This window comes from Peromyscus eremicus, chromosome 11 (genome assembly GCF_949786415.1).
Source record: "Peromyscus eremicus chromosome 11, PerEre_H2_v1, whole genome shotgun sequence".
Lineage (NCBI taxonomy): Eukaryota > Metazoa > Chordata > Mammalia > Rodentia > Cricetidae > Peromyscus > Peromyscus eremicus.
This window is the reverse complement of record NC_081427.1, coordinates 32,625,858-32,650,817: the sequence shown is the minus strand read 5'-3', so window position 1 is coordinate 32,650,817 and position 24,960 is coordinate 32,625,858. Positions and strand designations below refer to the sequence as shown.

The 24,960-nt window shown below is 39.5% G+C and overlaps 1 protein-coding gene across 1 annotated transcript in view; it reads left to right on the top strand.

The window, feature by feature from the left end:
* Oxct1 (3-oxoacid CoA-transferase 1) overlaps positions 1-24,960 on the top strand; it is a 134,662-nt gene that overhangs the window by 76,787 nt on the left and 32,915 nt on the right. Inside the window, exons 12-13 of the mRNA XM_059276320.1 lie at positions 6,833-6,905; positions 7,511-7,586. Coding sequence (XP_059132303.1) covers positions 6,833-6,905; positions 7,511-7,586 — 149 coding nt within the window. The remainder of the gene's footprint in view (positions 1-6,832; positions 6,906-7,510; positions 7,587-24,960) is intronic.

Genomic DNA, 24,960 nt, shown 5'->3' with positions numbered 1-24,960 from the left:
ACAGTGCCTGAAGACATGTTTTGACTGTTACTTTTGGGAGCGAGTACTACTGGCGTCTAGTAGGTAGAGGCTAGAGACATTGCCAAACATCCTGTGACTAGAACAGCCTCCCCAAAGGTCACCCTGCTTTTGAGGACTCTACCACTTCTGGAGAATCACAGGCCTGCACACTGAAGTAAGGCAGCTCTATGCTGAATGTCTATCGGGTTCTCTCTGCTTAGGATCATCCCTTCATTCTGGTAGGCTTTGTGCTTACTGTGTGCTCACCAGATTTTCCTCTTCGTTTATATCCCCATCTCTAAGCTCATAATTTGCCATCAGAATGTATTAGAAGAGTCCTTCACATTTTGGCCCATTTGGCCACTTCCAATCCTTCCACAGGACAAGAATGTCCCCTCCCCGGAACCTAAAACATATTGAATGTCTTTCTCCTAAGCACCCATCATTTTGTGTTGTGACTGTTTTTCTTTCTTGCTGGATTATAAGCTCCTTTTTGTAGCTAGAGTTTTCCTGCCTGGCCCACAGTCAGGACAAATCTCTATCACCTGCCAGTCCCACAGCCTCAGATCCGACCAAGTAAACACAGAGACTTATATTGGTTACAAACTGTATGGCCATGGTAGGCTTCTTGCTAACTGTTCTTACAGCTTAAATTAATCCATTTCCATAAATCTATACCTTGCCACATGGCTCGTGGCTTACCGGCATCTTCACAAGCTGTTTCTCATCATGGCGGCTGGCAGTGTCTCCCCACCCAGCTTCCTGTTCTCTCCATTCTCCTCTCTGTTAGTCCCGCCTATACTTCCTGCCTGGCCACTGGCCAATCAGTGTTTTATTTATTGATCAATCAGAGCATTTGACATACAGACCATCCCACAGCACTTCCCCTTTTCTTTTCTTAAAAAGGAAGGTTTTAACCTTTACACATCTCCAAAGTCAGCTTGGTATATTTGGGAATTTGGGCGTAGCTTCTCTTGCTACTTCCTGCTGGAGGGGGGCGCTGTATCTTATGGGGACACAAAGAAAATTTTAGGATTATAGAATAGTCCATGAGGCTGTATTGTCTGAGCCAGTTGCCTTGAAACACTTCTGGATGTTGGATCATCTGGGCCATGGTGTCATCGGAGACCTTTCAGGTGGTCTTGGCTGGTCAAACCTGATGTATCTTAATCTGGAACAAATCCATAGCCTCTGGCTTTCTGTGGAAACAAAAGCAGAGCCTCCTTTCCAAAGCAACATATCCTTACATCCAAATTTTGAAGTCAAGGTACCTTTAAAATATACATTTTGGCATAACTCAACAGCTTTTGTAATCAAATGTTTTTCTTCAGTTACGAATATCAAAGAGAACATAATCCAGATTCTCTGTGTGGTAGCCATCTTTACGTGGCTTATTTTTTTTATATTAGCTTGAGCCTATTGCTTTAAACTGCAGCCTTCTAAGCCTGAAATGGCGCTGACGCTATGGCTGCTGGCTCCGCCCACTTCAGCTTCCCAACATGGCGGTGGTACGTTTTCCGCCAGCTCTGGGAGCCATCAACTCTCAGAAATAGTGGGTCTATGCTTCTATCAAAGCAGCGTGTAGCCCAGAAACCTCTTTTTTTTTTTTTTTGTTTTGTTTTGTACTAGCAAAAGCTAAATCCACCACACAGCTTAATGTGCCACTTGCAGAGGCCTCATTCCCACCATACTGCAGGTCGAGCATGCACACACGCTAGGAACCCGCCAGTAGCTCAAACCAGCAGCTGCCGCTCATTTGAGAGAGACAATTAGGAACTGTTTTTAGCTCTGTTTTAGAATCTTTTTTCTCAGTTTTTAGGTGGAAACTCTTGCCACCACGTTGGACGCCATTTGTCCTGATTGTGGGCCAGGCAGGAAAACTCTAGCTATACCTTATTTTTTCTTAGGGTATTGATTCTTTAAGTCTCCATATCCTTAGTGTCAGCATGACCAGTGACTCTTAGATCTCAGCCCCTACTACCCATGTACTGAATTAGAAACTGGGAGGGTTGGAGGCAGTAGCAGCCTGCATATGTAGAAGCCCTCCATGTGAGTCTGGTGGGAATTCACGTTTGAGAACCAATAGTGTAGGGTAGTTGAATTTTGTTTGTAGCTTTGTTCAGTGTTCATCATAGTTACTTACTCACTATTGAATTATGAACCAAAGGACAAGTAGGTAAGGATAAAATTAATGCACTCTCTTGACAAAATAGTTTGAAAATATATATATAGATGGACACACAGAAAAGAGTTATTTGTTTGATATTGTCACACATGTATTAATGGATTCTGATGATTTTATTCTCGCACCCCTTTTATCTCTTTCATCCCTATCATCCCCTCATTGCCTGCTTCCCCCAACCCCAGATTCCTGACTTACGCTTCATGATCCATTTAATTTAGCCAGGGCCATCTGTGTGACCATTGGGTTGGGACAGCCGTTGGAGCCTGTTGGAGTCAGCAGGAGGTATACAACTGAAGGCAGGGACTCTCTTTCTCCCTGAATCTATGAATAAATAGCTCAGTAATGAGGGCTGGCCTTGCTGAGCCCCTCCTCTATTCGTACCTGACTGTTGTCAGGGCCATCCTTGTTCAGAGTTAGTATGGGAACCTGCAGTTACTGTGAGTTCATGATCACAATGGCGGTGTCTTATCTATAGGCTATTTTATCACAGCCCCTCTTCCTATCATCCAGCTTTTACATTCTTTCTGCCCCCTCTTCTGCAGTATTATTGGAACCTTAGAAGGGATGTTACAAATGGCTTGTTGAGGGCTCAGCACTCAGCTGTCACTTATTCTCAGCACTGTGTGAAGCTAGGAGTCTCTGTCTTTACTGCCATTCACTGGAGAGAAGCTTAGAGTAGCTTAGAGTAGTTGTTGGGTTCTGTCTATTGTGTGGGGTGGTTGTTTAGAGAGGGTCCCAGAATGGAGCAGGACAGAGCTGTAGCAGGAAGCTTGACCTGGTGCCCGCCATCACTGCTATGTGGGCTGGATGCCTGAACAGTGTTTTGGATCAGTGGCAAGGCTATTATTCTTTACATGATTTATTGTTATAGTTACTGACCAAATTCTCGATGTTGCGTTGTGGATTCAACATAATATATTTAGATACTGGATTCATTTAGATATTGGATGTTTAAAAATGATGGCACCCAAAAGTAGAACCATCATATAACCTAGTAATTCTACTTTGAAATATATTGCCAAAAGAAATAAAATCAGCAAATCACGGAGACATCTGTCTATACTGTGTTTATGGCAATACTGTTTACCACAGCTAATAAAATGAAAACAGGCTGAGTTTTGTTTTTCAACTAATCAATGAGTAAATAAAACACATAGTGGAATACTATTAAATGATTAAGAAAAAAGATGATATTTTGTCGTTTGAGACAATGTGGACTATGCTAAGTAAAATGGATCAGGCACAGAAAGACAAGTCATGTATGTTGTTAGTCATATGTGGAACCAAAAAAAAAAAAAATCAGTCTCATGGAAGTTGAGACTAGAACAGTGGTTACCAGAGCAGGCAGAAGGCAGGTTCGAGGAAAGGCTTACCAGTGAGTAGTAAGTTATGATTAGATAACAGTTAGGAGTTCTCATGTGCTGTTGCACGGTAGGGTAATCATAGTTATCAGTGATCTAGTGTGTGTTCCAAAAAGCTAAGAGGGGTTTCATGTTTTCATAGTTGAGAAAGGGTCAGCTTTAGAGGAAAAGCAGAAATGTTTCTTCTGATTTGAAAAGTCGCCTTATGTATAAACCTATAAACATGTATGCTTTATTTTTTTTATTTTTTGAGACGATAATCATCACTTACCCCTTCTCTTTCCTCCCTTCAAACCTTTTGGTGTGTGTGTGTGTGTGTGTGTGTGTGTGTGTGTGTGTGTGTGTATTCCTAAGCATATAAATACGACCTGCTTAGTCCGAATAATGTTGCTCATATGTATGTTTTCAGGGCTGACCTTTGGATTGGATAGCCAGTTGGAGTGCTTACGCAATTACGAATGAGTAAAAGTCAGGCTAGCGAAGTGGCTCATGGGTAGAGAGGTGCTTAGGTACAGGCCTGACCTGAGTTCAATGCCTGGATCCCACAAGGTGGCAGGAGAGAAATGAGTCCTGAGAATTATACTCTGACTGCACACACATACACATATTTACACTCAAAAGAAGTAACATAAATAAATAAAATTGTGGGTAGGTAACTACTTCAAAAGAATATAACACTGCCTTAGAAGACACACATACACCCTTGAAATAAACAGTGTAAATAAATAAAATCATGAGCAGTTGACTCTGCTTCAGAAGAATATAATTTGTAAGAGTGCCTAGGAAGAAGCCTGGATACTTTCCCATGAGGGTTGCTCTCAGGGCTTTAAATACAGTTATGCTTTGTGCAGCTCATAGAGAGCCAAAATGCTCCCCATTGGTCTCAACATTGCCTAAAAAATGCTAATAATAATAGTAATAATAACTATAATAAAATAATAATAATTATTATTAATTTAAAAAACCACCTCGCATATATCACCAATGGAGACTGTCTTTTGGAAGTCATTGTGATTTAACACTCAGAAAACAGAAGACTTGGCATGTTTATGTCTCTTTCATGTTCTCTACAGTTTTCCTCCATGACTTCTCACCTCACAAAAGTGGTGAGGATCTGCTGTGCCAGACGGAGAAGTGTGTGGACGAGGTCTAGCTGTCGTGTGCATGTCCTGAAGCTTAGGGCTCATGCAGACTGGCCGGGAGCCCCCCTGTAGAAGCAAGCCAGTTTGTGATCCTGCGCAGTTATGCAGTTATTCCTGGAGGGGAAGCCGCTCTGCCTCTTATTCTGAGTGGTTTGGAGAGAGTAGTAATAATGGTATTAATGACAGTTGCTGCCATGGAGCTTCTGCTCTGTGCCTGGCCCCGGCGGAGGACTTCACATGCATTATCTCACTTAATCCTCTAAGTCTTTGGTGCTGTCTAAAAGCTACTTCTAACCACACTAGAAAGTGTTTCCCAAAGCGTTTCAGGTTTATGGTACTTTGGAAGATGAGAAAATGTTTCCATTATTTAGAATCAAATTCCCTCGGGCAATAAATATTTCAGTATGATATAAATAGGCTTACTTTCCCCCCATACTTGAGCTGAAGTGGGGGATATTGATGAAAGAGTTAGCTTTCAGCAGTCCTTGAGAAGCCAGCCAGGGTAGCTGTGGTGAGTAGCTGGGGATGGACAGATCTCTTCTAGTACTGAGGCATCCAAGAGCTTTTCCTGCATTCTGACCTCTCAACCGTAGCTTTTCTTCATCTTCTTCGCTACCTTATGCATCAGAGCAGAGGATGGAGTGTTCTGGGACAGTTGACAGGTGGCATTTAAGCACTTTTCAGGGGGTACCATATGATGTTCTGAGCTCTGGAACACACAGAAAGTAGATCCCACAAGACAGGCAGCTTGGGTCTGACCAAGGTACTGGTAGTTGTTAGCTAGAGTACTAACTGGATAAACATGGAGATTTTATTTATATAGCTATCTTTAATTTTTGAAACAGGGTCTCAGTCAGTCTGTAACCTTGGTTAGGTGGAATTCCCTATATAGACTGTGTGATCCTTCTGCCTCAGGCTCCCGAGTGGTGGGATTGGTGGGTGCCACACCCAGCTTAATATGAAGTTTTTTTTCCAGCTCTGAACTTTTATAACAATGTGTCATTTTTAGAAGTCTTAAGAGAATCTCTTAGAAATTAGTATTAAATGTGTTCAGAAGTATACTCTGATTTTAAGAAAGTATGATCTGATGGAAGCTCACAGCTTGTAGGGGCTAGAGAATAAAGATGGGTGTGTTATATACTTGCATGGTGAGGCGGGTCTTTTTATATTGTTAATTTATTTTTATTTTAGATTTTCTCCCCACAATTATTAAGGTATAGTTGGTGTCTTAGTTAGGGTTACTATTGCTGTTATTAAACACCATGACCAAAGCAACTTGGGGAGGGGAGGGTTTATCTGGCTTATGCATGTCCATCACAGTTCATCATCAAAGGAAGTTAGGGCAGGAACTCAAGCAGGGCAGGAACCTGGAGGCTGGCGCTGATGCAGAGGCCATGGAGGAGTGCTGCTTACTGGCTTGCTCCCCATGGCTTGCTCAACCTGCTCTTTTATAGAACCCAGAACCACCAGCCCAGGTATGGCACCACCCACCAATCACTAATTAAGAAAATGCCCCACAGGTTTGCCTACAGCCAGATCTTCTGGAGGCTTTTTTCTCAATTGAGGCTCCGTCCTTTCTAGTGATTCTAGCTTGTGTCAAGTTGACATAGAACTAGCCAACACAGTTGGCAAAAGAAAGAAGTGTATATTCAATGTTTAACATTTGGTGTGTTGATTTGATATGTGTGTACATAGCGAAATGACTGACATAATCAGGTTAATGACCATCCATCCCCTCACAGCTGCCATCTGAGGTTCAAATGTGCAGTGTGGTATTGTTGCCTGTAGCCACTGTGTTGCGTGTTAGATCCTTGGCAAGCTCTAGTCTTTAACTGCAGATTGTCAGCGTCTAAAGCTGCAAAGCTGAAGGGCATTGTATAGACATTAGAGGATGCTTTGCCTGTAGAGAATTTCCAAGCAGTGATCCCATACATGCTGGTTGTTACCACCTTGCAGGGACAAAAACTAACCCGTGTCAGTGACAAAACACACCACTTCTCAGGGTGGACAACTGCCTTTTGATTGGACCGTAGAATCTTTCAGAAGCACAGACGGCGCAGGCCTCTTGGTCCATCATGATGATCGCAGAGATCTAATAGTTCTCTCCCCATCCCTTTTCTTCTTTCTTTTGTGTGTGCCTCTAGGAAAAGAAACGGTTACTGTGCTCCCAGGAGCCTCTTTCTTCTCCAGCGATGAATCATTTGCAATGATTAGAGGGTATGTAATAACGGAGCCCCTCATATTCACACGGGGTAGAGTGGGCTGAGTCATCTCCTGAGCCTGTGAGCAAGACTCTGCTGAGGCACAGTCCCATTTCCCACAGTCCCATTAAACGATCACGGTTTGTTCAGCTGCAGAAAGCTGTGAAATTGTTCCCACCGAGGGTTGGGCATGGAAATATCCACCCCACTACTTTGCAAAGACCCCCTATGTGGAGACTGCAACTTTGTGCCAGCTTGATTGAAATAACATTATAAGGTATTCCCAACATTTCCTTCAAACTGTGGGCTCACTTTCCAGCCACGGGTTGTCTTCAAAACAAGTCACATTCTCCCTCACCGAAGGAAACAAACTTCACTGTGCACACCTGTGTTTAGTTTGTTTTCGGGAGACAATATAAGCTGTAATTTTTTTTTTAAAGGACTCTTAATGGTTACTTCTTTGTACCAGCGTGGAGCTCTGATCTATTTAGAAATCAATTGCAGGGAGTGGGAAAATAGATGCATTTCCGGGCATAAGATTATTTTAATTGCTGATGCTTTAAAGCAAAGGGGATATAAAGCCTGTGAAGTTTGCTTTATACTTTTTTTTTTCTTTGCCAGGGGACATGTCAATCTAACAATGCTGGGAGCAATGCAGGTTTCTAAATATGGTGACCTGGCCAACTGGATGATACCTGTAAGTAGACAGTTTTCCTTCTTCTGAATTATGTTGGGTTAGAAAACTTTCAAAACACTAAGAAAAACCCTTGAATTGCTATGAAAGTATAATATAATTATCAGAAATGAATAAATATATTCTCTTCTTGGTAGAATTGACTCTTTTTTTTTTTTTTTTTTTTTTGAGACAAGATCTTACTCTTAGCCCAGGCTGCCTCTGAATCCATAGCATGGCTCTAGCCTCCTAAGTGCTGGGACTACAGATATGATTCACTATACTTAGCCCAAATTTAATTTAGCAGTCCTGAGAAGTGCCTAGTGTTTACTATGTCTTTGGGACTAGTGACCAGAAATGTCGCAGAAGGCTTTTCCTTGGAGAAACGGAGTTAGAAGATTAAGAAACTGGGCCGGTTATAAAACCTCGTGAATATAAGAACTGACAAACATTTATCACAAGCAAGATTTATAACTCGAAAGAACAAGGAACAATTTCAGTGATTGTATGTTAATTCTATTTTTTCTTATGTACAGTGATTAAAAATCCTTTCTCGATTGGTTGTATGACTCCTTAGTCACATTGTTGTCTGTTAGGGAATTGCAAACCTGTGGTAGTTAAATACGCATGTAAAAGGCAGCCGGTTGGTTGTCATTTAATGATGCAAACCAAGGAAGACGTCTCAGGGTTATCTTTGGAAAAGGCTTACAGGATTTCCTTCCTTTGGTTTTGGCCATGATAAGGCTGTGACTGTGAGATTACATTAAGGGGAACAGCAATGGACGTGTGTCCCTGGGTGTGAGCGCACCGTGGCTGCTGACTCAGGTGTGTGTGTGTGTGTGTGTGTGTGTGTGTGTGTGTGTGGATTTCTGTGTGTTTCTCTGTAGCACGAGCTAAAAGGAGTCTTGTTAAGTAACTAATGTTGGTGTTCTATGATAGTTTACTTTGATATCTCTTCGTTTTATTTGAAAGAAAAATTTGAACATGTTCAGTTTACATAATTGATAGCTATGTTAGAAATTGTGTTAGGTTAGCCTTGTTGATCGACTACTACCTGAAACATTAAAGTTTAATAAGGATTAAAGCTCTGGTTATGAAATTTAATGCATATTGAGGTTTGGGCTGAAGAGATGGCTCTATGGTTAAGAGCACTTGCTGCTCTTCCAGAGGACCTGAGTTTGGTTCCCAGCACCTAGGTCAGGTTCCCGGTGCCTGTAATTCCTGCTCCAGTGGATCTAACACCCTCTCTGGCCTCCACAGTTACATGTATACACCTGGTGTATATGCACCCAGACTTGCACATAAATAAAAATAATCTTTAAAAATTTGAGGCCAATTTGTTTCCAGCCAATCTTTTAAATTTAACTAATCTGTGACATAGCCTGGGAATGGGGTGGTTTAAAGTAATCTAAGTGATTCTAGTATGTAACTAAGGAAGTAAGCACATTAAATAGTTATCACCATTCATCATTAAAATGTATAGGAAAATACTGTGGTTCCATCTTTAGTAAGAATTCTTAGCAGACGGTGGGTTATATTGTTATTCAAGTTGTAAAAAGATCAGTTATTCTAAGTCAGGTGTAGGAATAGTGATGGCAGCTTTTGGAGGCTCTAAAGAAATCATGGAGGGTGTCCCAACTGTCATTCAGTGAGTTACATTGGCAAGTAACAACGTATGTATTTGTGTAGGTGTGGTGGCCTACAGAGACTTCTTAGTGAGTCCTTATTCAGGATCAGAGAATCTGAGCTTGCTTTACCCAATAGGGCTGCATAAGGTGATGATTTGGCCATGGACATATTTACCAGTTGTTTGGAAGGGTCCATTCTTGGCTGTATGGTGTGCTCTGATCTTACAAGGGGAAAGTCCTTTTGCTGCTCCCCTTGGCATATTATAAAAAGCCCTTTTGAATAAAAGACTGGGTGGCTGGGTATTGAGCCAAGGCTCTACAGGAGCTATCCCGTGTCTCTGTCTGCTCGTCATCTAGGTCTTCCTACCTAATATTTCCTCATTCCTCTCTCCTCCACCCAAGAGCCCTTCAAAAGGTGGGAGAAGATCGGAGCTGGAGTCTCACATGTAGGAAATGAGAATGTCTATCTGTCTTCAAATTTTATAATTTGAAGACAATGTGAAGTAGCAGAAGGAACTTAGAAAAGCAAGCCGTGGGCTTTATACTGACAATTTCATTAGTCAAGGTATGACCCTGAGCGTACGACTTAAAATTTTTGCATTAAAGCATTTTCATTTTGATCCAAAAATGGGAGTTTGAGACTAGAGTCTGGATCTCCTAATTTAGTAGTTAAGAAAAAAAAAAAAAACCGTGGTGAGATAAATCCTAGTTGAAATCTGTTGTCACTATAACTTGATCAATTTCCTGCTTTTGTTTTTCTGTAAAATAGGAGTGGCATAATGATACCTGCTATATAGGTCTATATATATAAAGGAAAAAGAAAATGTGGAGTAAATTTCACAGAGCTTGACTCACAGTACATGGCAAATAAATGGGCTATGATTTTGACAAGCTAAGAAGATGATCCTAGTAGAGAAGTTGGGATCCTGACAGGGAAGGAGTAACAGCTTTGGCTCCAGTAAGGAGGAGCAGGGAGCCTTCCTGTTTGTCCACTCTGTGGCTTGAAAAATGGTATGCACAGCACTTCTGGGTGGAGCCTGTTCAGCAGGAGATGCCTTTGGGAGAACTTGGGCATCTGTAAACAGAGTCAAGACATGTGCCGTTAGTTTTCATTATGCTTTAACATGCAGTGAGACTGGAAGTTGTTGTTGTTGTTATTGTTGTTTTACTTCAAACTGTACATTATAGATTCCCATTTTAAAGAACTTTCCAATGTATGTCATAGTTTTACATCTTCCTCAGATTGCTATGAATGATTAAAACATCACTTTCAATGTGTTGCTTTATAATTTTCTTGATACAGTTTTGGAGTTCATGAAAGGGCCTGTTGGGATGTTGATGGGGAACTCTGGAGCATCATGAATTGACATTGGGTGATCTGAGGAACTAAGCATAGGAAGTGTTCTTTGGTCTGGTCCCACGCTTTTGGTAATGGAAGCTGGCAGCATCATTTGTACTTGACATTTTTTGTTTGTTTGTTTTGGGAACTGACAATCACTTCGTGACCTCTTTGCATGTAACACACAGTCCGTATTGTTATCCACTATGACTCGTGGTAGTCAAGACTATAACGTTTAGTTTTGAGATGAGTTTGAGCTTCAGATGTCCCCTTTACAAGTGATACGATCTGGAACACATGTTTTCATTAGGAATGAGTGATGGGAAATTTTGAAAGCACTAATGCCTTCCATGAATGAAGTTATTATTTCCATCTTCATTAATGCTATGCCACACAATATCAAATAGAGATTATCTGCTTAAAACTGAACTGACTTATCCAAGACATGGCCACAGGAACCAGTAGAACCTGTTTAGCCTCAGTTTATATTCAAGGGCCAAACTTTAAATTCTTTCAGGTCACTTCTTCCTTTTGTTGGTTTTAGATAAGATGTATTCTGCCCTCTCTGTGTAGTTTTAGTAAGCAATCTATTTCTGTTTGTCTCAAAGATTTATGTTGATTTATAAAGTTTAGATACATTTTTATTACAGAATCTGACAGTCAAGAAGCTAGAAAGTTGAGCTTTATTACATCATTTTTCATTGACTTTATCTTTCCACTAAGGGTAATAATCTTTCATTGGCTGTATAAGTCTTGAGCTCTCAGTACAAATGCATCTGCATCAATCATTACCGTGTCAGAATATAATAAATGCTGAGACCTTAAGACAAGAAAGTGGTGTGGATGCTATTTGTCTCATCCTTTAATATCTTCTTAGTATGCAGCATTGCTCTCATGTACACAGATTTTTAACAATTTTGCTCTGAGTATCCAAAAAGGGAAAATTTGACAACACAGTAGTTCACTCCTTCCTATTCCCTGATCAGCATGATGATGGTGAAACCCCAGATGAGCTAAGAAAACATGGAAAGATGTGCAGCTGACGGAATCTACATTTGGGTCTGCTCTGGTGCCTTCCTAATGGCTATTTTTGGAAAACAGCTGGCGTAGATTATTGACTTAAGAAGGAACGCAGATGTGGATGATCATCTAGAAGAGCTGGTTGTTGAAAGCATGAAATAGCTGCCCACAGTGCAGGGCTGCCTAACGTGAGTGGTACTAGAGACAGAGGCCCCCGGGATGCACCAAAGACATGAACATTGTTAAGGCAGAGGAAGAATGGGCATTTGGATACTAGTTATCCACTCCTATTTTTCATCATTTGAGAAGCGTAGACCTAAATTAATACTGTACATATATATGCACTTTCTGTGCCAATTAGAAACTTGGTGTTTGCGTTATTTTCAAGAACACACACAACACAGTGTGTGAATATAGCAGCCCAAGACTGATGGTGGGTTTCTTACTTGATCATACTCTACTTTCTGAGACAGGGTCTCTCACTGAAACCAGAGCTTGACATTCCCACTAGACGCTAGCCAGCACGCCTTGGGTATCCTATCCGTCTCTGTCTCACCAGGGCTGGGATTACAGACAGAATACCACACTCACATGGCCCTGAGTGGATGCTGAAGGTCTGAACTCTAATCCTGACCTTTGTAATGATTAGTACTTTATCTATCGAACCATCATGCCAGACCTTTAAGTTACTTATTATAGCTCTTTACTTGGATACCGTGCTTGTTTATTCAAAAACAATTTTATCTGTGTATGTCTGGAAAATATTATGTTGAAAAAAATGTTCCTTACTTATAGTCAGTATTATTCAGGTTAAAGCCCCTCTAGAAGTACTTTTAAGAATTTGTTCAAATACTTTGTGTCCCTTCTGGTGTTCGAAGGCAGACTCCTTGCATAGAGGGAAGTCTGCTCCTCTCTCCTCTCCCTCCCTCATCTCTCTCTCACATTCACTTGCCTTCTCCCTCTCCCCCTTCTTTTTATGGAGAGAGAAACCGAGCAATGGATGCGATGTTTGCGATAATATGTTTGGCTAATGATGCATCCCCATGACTGCAGCAGCAGCCCCTTCTCATTAAACAACCCACTTAAAAGGAGAAGAGACATTAGAAATGATAGATGAGACCTTCTCGAGGCCCGTTATTAGTAATATGACAACGAACGGTGCAGCTGAGATGACTTCGCAATGAAACCGCAGGGCTGATGGCAGTGCCACCCTGCAGCTAAAGGCTAACGACTGTGGAACACTCAATTTTATGAAATCACTGAATTTGACATTTCCACTTCATGAAATTGTCACTTCCTACTTTATTCTTTGGGGTTAGAGACCATTTTGATCAACACTTTAAGTTTAGATACAGTGGTATTTATATGTGGAAACACATAGCTATAATATTTCCCCATTGTCTCTGAAATAATCCTTTCAGATTTGTTTTTTTTTTTTCAGGGAAGGATTGTTTTATAGATCACGGTCCTGTTATCCCACCTGCCAGTAAGGAATTAAGAAATTCATTCTCAGCCGGGCGGTGGTGGCGCACGCCTTTAATCCCAGCACTCAGGAGGCAGAGCCAGGTGGATCTCTGTGAGTTCGAGGCCAGCCTGGGCTACCAAGTGAGTTCCAGGAAAGGCGCAAAACTACACAGAGAAACCCTGTCTCGAAAAACCAAAAAAAAAAAAAAAAAAAAAAAAAAAAAAAAAAAAAAAAGAAATTCATTCTCTATTATGCAGTTGCAGAACAACAGAAAAACCCAAATGTAGAGAAATTAAGTGACTGAACTCATGTTTGAAAGCTACTTCTTTCCAGTACTTGAGCTCATTCTGACTCAGGCTGAGTCTGATGCTGATGCACTTAGCATTATGGGAGGAAGAATTCAATGTGTTCTCCCTCTGCACAGAAACCTCCATCTTCTTTTAAGCACATTGGGAAGTATCTCTCCATCTCTGAGGTCACTTAACCTTTCTAGACTGCAGCTCTTTATTTTTAACGTGTGATGGAAAGAATAACATTTATCCAGTAGATTTCATTAGAGCATCCTAAAAAAAAAATCTTATATTTACTTTATGAGTATGGGCCTGGATGTTGTCTGTGCACCATGTGTGTGTCTGGTGCTGGCAGAGGCAAAAGAGAGCATCAGATCCCCTGAAACTAGAGTTATAGGGAGTTGCTAGTAGCCACACAGGTGCTGGAAATCAAATCTGGATCCACTCCAGAGCAGCCAATACTCTTAACTTCTGAGCCATCTCCAGGCCTGGAGCATTTCCCTTTTTGTATTATGCATTCTGTTAGCAGTGATGAGAGAGCTGTGAGCAGCACCAATATGACCTTCCACCTTACAGAGGGTTGTTTCTAGGATGAAGATAAGAAAGAGGGGTGGGTAGTGCTGTCCATGTGCCTCCAGAGCACCAAGTATTACATGTGTTCACTAGGAACAGTTGGTGATAGTCTCTTTGACCAGAAGCATGGCACCATTGTCACATACAAGAGATTACCTAGGGCTGTTCAATCTATTCATATATTCTTTTATTTTCGTTACACTTTCATTTCATTGCATTGCATTATTTTGTAGACTTTGTCAATATTCTGAGCTAGTTATTGCATTTAAATTTCAAAATGGCTTGATAATATAGAAGGAAATTATTTACTATTGATCTTACACTTCACTTAAAATGCACATTTTTTTATATTAGTCTACAATGTTACCTTCAAGTAGGGCTTTCTCATGCCAGTTATCTTCTTGTCTTTACTTAATAATTTCTAAGACATTATGATTGATTCATAATGATTAAAGATTTTATTTTAATGAAACAATTTAGAATTTTAACTTTTAGTATTATACTTGATTTTTTCTTTTTAATATTTAAAAAAATAATTTTTAAAAGAATTTTTTCATGCAATATATTTTGATCATATTCTTTCCCCTTCTCCAATTCCTCTCAGATCCTCCTCATCTCCTTACCCACCTAACTTAAAGTTTTTATTATACAAGTCTTTTACTTGCACACACACACACACACACACACACACACACACACATATATTTGAAGCTATTGTGCAAGGTACTGTTTCCATGACTTCTTTCTCAATCCATTTGTCATTTGTGTATAGGAAGGCTACTGATTTTTGTGTTTTAATTTTATATCCAGCTACTTTGCTGAAAGTGTTTATCAGCTGTAGAAGTTCCCTGCTGGCATGTCTAGGGTCTCTTATGTATAAAATCCTATCATCTGCAAATAAGAACACTATGCCTTTTTCCTTTCCTATTTGTACCTCCTTGATCTCCTTCAGTTGTCTTATTGTTCTAGCTAAGATTTCAAGTACTATATTGAATAGGTGTGGAGAGAGTGGACATCCTTGTCTTGTTCCTAATTCTTAAAGCAAATATCTTTTATACTATTTTAAAAGTTTATACCTAGTCCTTTTGTTGGACAAATTAAAAACTGCATGGCAGTTGGATTTTATCCCGCATTTTCATCTTTTGATCATACTTTTCCACCATTGATTTGATAATATAATTTAACTTGATCAATGTTAAACCATTCTTAACTCTTCCAACAGTCAGATTTTCAAAATATAAAAGGAACTTTTATGCTTGATGACCTCACATTTTAATTCCTTTGTTGGAATAATTTTCTTAAAGCATATTTCAGAAATCACTTCTTTTGGATTTTCAATTTTCTGAAAGTGTGTGGTATTCTTGCATAATTTAACTTTCTCAAAAGCAATTGTATCTGTCATTTATTCTTTATCTTTTAGTTTTTCATCATATCTCTTTTAATTAAACTTGTAAAATTGTTTTTAACTCATAATTATACTCTGGTTTTTCTTTAGATTGTATATCTTCTGCCTTTAAAACTAGGAAACATCTGAGTTGTTAATTTTGTTTTTTTATTATTGTTAATTCCCTCATCTCATATGAAACTTACTAGCTCTAGATTTGGAAACTGAATTTTGCTTTATCTATAGTGTTTTTAATTATAAATTATAAATACATTTATGGTTCCCCTGTTGACCTGAATGTGACTAATTATATTCCATAAGCCTTAACATAAACTTCTCATTTTGGTTACTTTCTGAGTGATTTTTAATGTGTTTTGCTTTCTTTTAGAAAAGATTTCTTCCTAATTTCAAATATTTGGGGACTTATTCTTATCATCTTTTGGAATTCATTAGATTTCCTTGATGGTCAAGTCCATGACTGGAATTTTAAAAATAACTGTGCAGGAAAGTTGGATAAGCTCCCATTTGACTTAGCCGGATGTTTTCTACATTCAGGTCCCTCGTTAGTTCTCATAGACAGTGGCTTAGTGTGGAGCAGATCAAAATAGAAATTATGACCTGAATTTCAGCTTTAACTCCGCTGCAAACAAACTGTGACTTTGTACCAGTGTGGCATGGTGCAAACCCCTACCTGGTGGAGAAAATGCGACATGCACTTTGTCCAATATGGTAGTTACTAGCCACAGGGCTGCTGAGCACTTGCAATTTGACTATGTACCTGAAGAACTGAATTTTTAGTATTATATAATCCAGATTTGTACAACCACAAGTGGCTATTGTACCCGATCAGATAGGCAAATCTAATCTGTGAAATTAAGTCTCAGATTTAATAAATCCTAAGAGACCTTAACTTTAAAATCTTAACTTTATCAATCTGTTAGTTTATATATTTAAGTTGAAGGGGTTCTGATATAATAGAAAATCAGAATGGATAGGAAGAAGTCACTAAGATGTGGTAAAATGTCAGAACCTTGGTGTTCTGCTCAAACTTCTAATATTTTGAGAATCAGAAATTTTCCACATTCCATAGCTGAGCCTATAGTAATTCAAGGATTTGGCAATATGGAATCATTTCAATATAGGCCAGTCTCTAAAAGTCAACCCAGAGGTGAAAATCACACTATTCATGTTATAATTATTGTTTTACTTTTCTATCGAAGGTTAGAAAACCCTAACATCTATCACACATTCCTTCCTCATGGGCTTTTGGTTAACAAACAATCATAACTAAAATTGCAAATTACTTAAAACTCATGAAAATAGGTTCACATTTAAACTTGTGGAATACAATGAAAATTATACACCTGAAAAGATGAGGCATTATTTGTAGAAAGGGTTCATTGGTTGCTTCCAACATGCTTGTGCTTCTTACCATTTTATACTGCTGTGTTCAGATCATTGTTAAAGGGCTTCTAGCACACAGTCATACACACACTACAACGTGGATGAGTAGGGCCCCCAGCAGCAGTGCTGGGTCAGATCACTGCATGGGCCCCCAGGAGCAGTGCTGGGTTAGATCACAGCCCCCAGGAGCGGTGCTGAGTCAGATCACTGTGTGGGCCCCCAGGAGCAGTGCTGGGTCAGATCACAGCCCCTAGGAGCAGTGCTGGGTTAGATCACAGCCCCCAGGAGCGGTGCTGAGTCAGATCACGGCTCCTAGGAGCAGTGCTGGGTCAGATCACAGGCCCCCAGGAGCAGTGCTGGGTTAGATCACAGCCCCCAGGAGCGGTGCTGAGTCAGATCACAGGCCCCAGGAGCAGTGCTGGGTCAGATCACGGCTCCTAGGAGCAGTGCTGGGTCAGATCACAGGCCCCAGGAGCAGTGCTGGGTCAGATCACAGCTATTTTCCAGGATTGGAGATAGCAGTTACTTCATTTGAGCATATGCTATGATGACATAAAAATTTTAAACCATCAAGATTTCCTTTTGACTTTACATTAAGTGTGTAAGGCAAGCAGAGTGAGCACGAGTTTTCAAAACATCTCTCATTCATCCTGTCTTCAGACCTTTTTACAGGCTGGCAAAAAACCTCTTTTTTTTTTTTTTTACATATCTTTTTCTATTTGTCTCCATCAGACAGTATGCCAGTATGGCAGGGATTTTCTGCATATAGCTTTTTTTTTTTTTTAAATATTATTGTGTCCAATAAAGTCAGTATTGCTCATATTATCACTTGGCAACTCAAACAAGTCTTCGAAATATTTTAACAACCCTTCAACTATTGATAACTATTAATGAATAAGACCATGTATATTAGATTTTCCAAATTAGTGACTAAGGGAAATTCTGAGCACCAATTTCCAAAGACAGTTTTGGGTGAAATACCCGATTCCTGCTTTTGTTACAATCGTACGTGCATAGAGCATAGGAGCCATACTAGTTTTTGACATGTTTTAGCCCTTCTTTGTCCATTTGGCTTATTGCAATGTAGAACATTTCTAAGTAATCAGAAACTGAAAACTGAATCCATAAATAAAACAGGAGGAGCTACCTTGAAAGGACAACATTTGTATGTTTGTCTTTTTTTTTTTCCTTTTCAACAAAACTTTATTGGAAGTGGACTCTGGCGCTGACAGATGTTGTCAGCTAACAGGTTACCACCCTGAACATAACTGCTGCTCATGAGGATTGTTTTGGAGGAAACTTAATTTCCCTAAGTCACAGATTTCAAGTTGGTTTGTTTATAAGGATATTGGAAAGTTTTATAATTTGCATCCCGAAGAATCTGTATTTTTAGAAGTTGTCCAAACTGAAGCTATATAGGACATGTCCAGGCTTACTGTCTGCCTCCTAACTAAATTAATTAACACCATCCAACAGATTAGAAACAATAAGAAAGAAGAATAATGCAATAAGTTCAACCAAATGGGTGCTTTAAGATAGGAAACATCTTCTGTGGGGATTCAATTACTTCTCCCTGGAAGTGGAAAGAGTTCCTCCCATTTTTTTTTTCTCTGACTTGTTTTATAACTTTAGGTAATTTAGTTAACTTTTCCATGTTTTTGTTTTTAATAAAGGATGTAAGTACCACAAGTTCTATTATTTATTATTTTTATGATTATAATTACAAAATTTCCTCCTTCCCTAATAAAGAATTACCTTCATAAAATGAAGTTTATTGAATGATGTACAATACAAACAAAATAAATCACAACAGTAAAAAGAAATCATGATAACAAAAGAGAGAAGCAGTTCATTCTAGTTGGAAGATTTTCTGTGTTCCGTTTGGGACACAGGAAAACTTCCAGATACAGTTCATTGTACAACAAAGGTCCAATTCATAATTTTTTAATACTGATCATATTGTGGTTTTTGTTAGAAGGTCTTGATTACTTACTATGTTTAGTTTCACAAAGGCTTTCTTAGAAATTTAAAATGCCTAGCATTGGGATAGGCTGATCAAAAGGAGAATGTTTAGATGGCAAAATCTATTATTACAAAAATGAAAAGAAAAAACAAACAAACAAACCTAGAGCCCATATATGCAGTTCTCATAATTATCTGTTTATTTTTAAATAGTGGTAGCCACTCTATTGTTAAATGTTGGGTTCTGCAAAGGAGTAAAGTCTAATTATTGCCAGAGAACAAACTTTATCTTAATAGAAAGCATGGATTGTCATACATTTACTTATTCTTGCAGTCAGATTTTCTAAAGCCATCGGAGGAGTCATATTTGAGAACCCAATCTCTGTTTTATTTTCAGTGTGACGGAGAAACACACAGCCACAGGGGCAAATAATGAGTGGAACTTTATTTTTTAAGAAATTAAAAAAATTAGACCAACTCTAGATTTACAGGAAATTATCAAAGACAGAATAGAGTTTCTCCCATTATTATAACCCTGTGCTACCATGGCTTGTGCCGTGTTTGTCAGCACTGAGAAATACACATGGACACATTTCTGTTACATAAATATCGTCTATGTGTGGATTCCATGTTTTCCCTCTCCGTTAATGTCTTCTTTCTCTTCAAAATCCAGTTCAGGGTTGTATATTGTATTTTTTCTTATACAATTTCAATAGACTAATTAGGAGATGTAAATGCCCCAGAATTTTCATCGAGTATTCTCTAGTGTTATCTGATTCGTGACAGTTTCTGTCATTCCTCATTTTTCATGACTTTGCCCGTCTTGAGAAGTATTGACCAGGTGGCCTGTAGAATGTCTCCCAGTAAGGCTTTGTCTGATGATTTTCTCTTAGGGGGTGGGGTAGGGAAAGTTTGGTTAACGAGTGCTAAATTACAGTTAGATTGGAGTGAGAAGTTCTTACGCTATTCATGGAACCACGACTCTGTACAGCAGTATTACACTATATATACAGAAAGGATTTTTAAAGGTTTTGTCTTAAAAAGATAAATGTTTGAGAAGACAGATATGTTTAAACTGGTGGTACATGAATCCTAATTGGTCTTATAATAAAAATCAGGAACCAGCTGTCAGGGTGAAAGCTGAAAGATCAGAGATGCAGAGCAAGCCATAGCCGCTACCTCTTACCTCACCAACTCCTCAGTCTGAAAGAGCACGAATTCTATCTTCAACAGCCTTATATTCTTTTCTCTGCCCAGCCATATCACTTCCTGTTTTAAGCTTCCAAGTGCTGAAATTAAAGGTGTGTGCCATTACTGCCTGGCTGTTTTATTTTTAGACTGGATTAATCTCGTGTAGCCTAGTATGGCCTTGAATTTACAGAAATCCAGACAAATCTCTGCTTCTGCCTCCCGAGTGTTAGGATTAAAGGTGTGTGCCACCACTGCCTGATCTCTATGGCTAACTCTGTGGCTCACTCTGTCATCTGATCTTCAGGCAAGCTTTATTTCCTAGATTACAAACAATATTCCACCACAAACTGGCTTAAACATTGTATGATATGTACATGTTTTTAAATATTGTGTTCCTCCATTGATATGTATAACTTTATTGTGTTTAGTTTTGTTGTTGTTTGTTTCTGCACTTTTGGGGGGCCCGCCACCCAGCTCCCAGATAGATTACACACAGAGTCTTATTCTTAATTATGAGTGTCCAGCCTTTGCTTGGCTTGTTGCTAGCCAGCTTTACTTAACTTAAAATTATTCTGTCTAACTTTTGCCTTCTGGCTTTTACCTTTCTTTATTTCTCTATACCTTTCATTATTTCTTATTCCATGGCTTGCTGTGTAGCTGGGTAGCTGGCCCCTGATGTTCTCCTCCTTATCTGGCTACTCCTTCCAGCCAGATTTCTCCTTCTATATCTTCTCTCTGCCTGCCAGCCCCACCTAGCCTTTCTCCTGCCTTGCTATTGGCCATTCAGTTCTTTATTAGACCATCATGTGTTTTATGCAGGCACAGTAACACAGCTTCACAGAGTTAAACAAATGCGACATAAACAAAAGTAACACACCTTAAAATAATAATCTGCAACAAGTTTTGTTTGGTGACAGGGTCTTGCTACACAGTCCTCGCTTGTCTGGAACTCAGTTTGTAGACAAGGCTGACCTCAGACTTGTAGTCATCTGCTGCTTGTCTCCCAAGTGCTGAGACTATAGTCATGTGCCACCATGCCCATATTACTTGGATGATTTTAACCAGTTAAAAATAAGTTTAACTGGTAGAAGAAACAATACTGGATAGGTAAAAATGTCCTTCTTGGACTTAGAAGTGAATGGCATCACGTGGCACATTCTATTCTTTGTCACTTGGTTTTCCAGGTTTGTTCACAATTAAATATTATTTTTCCTTTTCCCTTTTCCTTAGAATACTACTTTATTCTCTGAGGGCAGTTCAATGCGTTTAGCCCCCTTCAAAGGTCAGTGGAGATGAGTTGCTGTCATTTGAAGGGAAGCTGTAACAGTAAGAAAAACACACATCTACCCTGACTCTCTAAATTGCTTGGGATTTCCTGATGGGAGCATCAGTTGTGGATGGCAAGTCCTTTCTATCTATGCCTGAGTTAGGTGACTCAGGGTCTCCAGAGCCATGGTTAGATGGACACCAGTTCAATAGAACTGTCATTATATTCCCCATGGAGAGAAGACTAGGGCTGGAGATCCAGTTCAGTTACCAATGCTGATGATTTAATCAGTGCCTACATAGTGAGACTTTTACAAAAGCCGTAGGTGATGGGGTCTGAGACTTACGGATATAGAATACAGTCACGAAGGTGGTATAGCCAACACAGAGGCTCTGCACTCCATGTGTAGTGCCTTGCTCTAGGTATCTTTCGCTTGGTTGGTCTTTGGGTGTGTCCTTTTTAACAAACAGCAGGAAGTCTGATGCCTTCTAGGATTCAGTGACCTGTTTTAGCCAATTGCTAAACCCAAAAGGGGGTTGTGGGAGCTGCTGACTTCATAGATAGGTGATCAGAAATGTTGAGAGTTAATATTTACAATTGTCTTTTGAGGTATGACAAGGTCATTCTTGTGGGACTAAGTCCTTTCCCTGTGGGTCTACATGAACACCAGATGTTTAAAGTCAGAATTGTATTGAATTGGTGAGCACACAGCAGGTGTTAGGAGAATTGAGAGTATTTTTCTGTGAAGAAAATTTTTACACATTTGTTGTCAGAAATATTGAGTGTAAACAGGAAGTGCTGTATACTTTTTTTTTTTTTTTACAGTTGTTCCAGAGAGAAAATGTTTCTTCTTTCGTATTTATTCATGGTTTGATTTCTTTGGTACAACATGGTGCTGCTTATTATCTTGCTCTAAGTGTTCTACCTATCCTCATCCTCACTGGGAGAACTTTTGGCTGGCTCACACTTAGATCTTGTTGGGACACTCCCATGTTTATCAGTTTTCATTGAGTGCTTCCTCACGTGCTGGCACTACAAAAGATGCTCATCTCACTGCGGAGTAATTCTTCCTTCAGGTGGTCTGGTTTCTCTTATTGAAATGGTGGCATTTGGAAACCAAGATGTGGGTGCTGGCTGTGCCTCTTGCTGTAAGGTTGTCACTGTTCCTGGCCTTTCAGGCCACAGACCTAGATGGGTCCCCACTGCATCACTTAGAGCATTTTGAAGAATGAAAACATCTTTCCATTTTCAACCTAGTTAGTCACTGAGGAAAAAAGAAAAGAAAGAAAAAGGAAAACAAGACACAGCTCTTGCTTGAAGAATGTTCGTGTCTCTAATTTCAAAGCAATCCCTTGAACCAATCTTGGTATTTGAAAAGATCCTTATTGGCACCTCATTCTGTGTGGTTTGAAGAAGAGCCGTTTTTAGTTCATAGCAGCACTCTTGGGTCCAAAGTCTACAAATGAGAAAGTGAACTCTTGATTTTTGAAAGTGGCCATTGCTTGTGATGTCAGGACCCCTGGCTCTTCCTACATCGACTCAGGTCTCCCCTATTCCTAGTATTCCAGAAGGGTCATGGTTCTTCTGTGGAACTCCAGGAGCTCAGGCTTCACACTGTGAGTCGGTCTGTGGATCCCCAAGTGTCAGAAACGGGGCTTTCTCAGTCACCAGAGTTACACCTGCCTCTCATGTCAGAAGCACTCTTCACAGCATAAGAGTTGCACCTGAAATAAAAAAAAACAAGGCTTTCTAACTAAGCCAGAGCGAGACCAGTTTGCCACTAATGTTCATAACCAGCCACTCCCAGCTGGTTCTTCCCCATCCTCAGACTGGGCATTAGCTGAGGTGCAGAGTACTTGTAATTAAAATAGATTCAAAATGATTGTGTCCTCTCTCATCCAAACTTTTACTTGCTTAATAGAGAAGTGCCATTTAGTGTCTACAACATGCTCTTTCATAATTTCTCTTAGTGGGCTTAAAAAAAAACTTTTAAATTATCTTCTACCCTATTTTTCAATCCTTTCTGCTGTGGATAAAAACGCTGTTGCTAGCTTCACTGTATTCCTCAGTAATGTTCTTTCAGTCACCATGCCTCTCACTGTAAAAGTCCCATCCAGCTGTCAGAAATGGCAGTGTAATTACAATAATTCTGTAATGTGCTCTTCAGAGCTTTGCAGATGGTGGGAGGTGATGGTGAGGCAAGTGTGCCTCTGCCGTGGTTCAGGCTCTGACATCCTCTTTGAGGAGTCAGAAAGGAAAATTTCCGAGACTGGCTATTTCAGATGGCAAAGACAGCAATAATTTAATATTCCATGGCAATGGATTGTTAAAATTGATGTATCCTCATACACACACATCCACAGAAATGTTTTTGTCTTAGCTCTTATTTCCTATGGATTATCCAGGAACTTCTTAAAAGTGGCATAAGCTTTGAAATAGCTATATGGTGGTGAATGAGGCCTTTTAACCCCTACACCCTCAAACTATTAGAATGTATAGTTGAACCCAACACACAGAATCTATGTGTTTGTACGTCATACTTGGTCATGTGTGGATGATTTCATAGGATTCTAGCACATTCCTCCTTGGTGATCCAATGGAAAGGAAAATTAATCCTTGGGATTTTGAATGTGGTGCTGGTACCTATTTTTGTTTCGGTTTAATGAATGGCTATTATCACAGCACTTAATCATTCTAAATAGAAGCACCTCATGCATCTGTTCTGAAACACTTGCTCAGATTCCTCCCACCAATGCCTTTGAAGGTGGCCAAGCAAAGAAGGTGAACATAAGGCAGCTCAAGTGATGTTTACTTTCATCTCTGCCGTGTTGTGATTAGACTCAATGAAAACTGAAGGTACAGCTTTGAGCATAGCTAGAAGGAATAGGCTTTTTTCTGACTGTCCACTTTATTAGTCCAGAAAATAGATCAGACAACTCATCTTTGACTTTGTGACAAAGAAGTTAACCTCTGTAGTGTGCTTTCTTTGTAATGGCATCAGCAAAAGAAACATGGTCTCACATCCCTTGTACCTTAGGAAGAGATGATATATTGTTGCATAGTTCACTTAAGAAGTACTTATTAACTCCCTATAGCCAGGTATGTTTAATGGCCTTGATATAATTGATGGCAGTCAATGTTAGATGTATTGGGATTTTGTTCGTTGGAGTGATGTTTCATGAGAACACTCTAGAAGCACTCTTGAATGGTATTTACTCTTTTATGATATGAGAGATTCATTGTGGTTAATAGCAGGAACAAAACTCACTTTTCATATATGAAGTTAATTGATTTCTTTAGGAATCCAGCCTATTCCATTTTTGACATGTTCTAGCCGACATGACTGGTTGTTATGGATTACCCCATAGTAAATCAATGAAGATTCTGATCATGGTTTTAAAAGTCATCTTTCGTTTACAGTAGGAATTGTTTATTCAGTTTCACTTGACATAAACAGTATCTTAAACATGTGGTTTTACCTCCATAGTTTCTGTTATAAAGTGACATAAACAATTTCTATAGAGAATAAATTTTCAGAAATTTGGCCCAAAACTAGAAATTACATGTGGTTGAAAAATTTTCTGTGTAATCAAGAATATTTTAAAGTTGATACACGGTACTTGTTCTATAATTCTATCAATTATAGCAGATTTGATTCCTTGTACTTTGAGGGGACATAAAGTTCACTGTTTGTGAATATTTGAAAGGAAATAGTGAGTTTTTAGACTTTAGAATTTGCATTGTTGGTCTTAGTCCACCCCAGGAACAAAGGAGGACATTCAGGAACTCTGAGGTGTTCAAAGCTAAGAATTCTGTATGGCCAGAGATAGGAGAGGGTACCCAATAAATGAGAAGTAGAGGCTGACTTCACGACC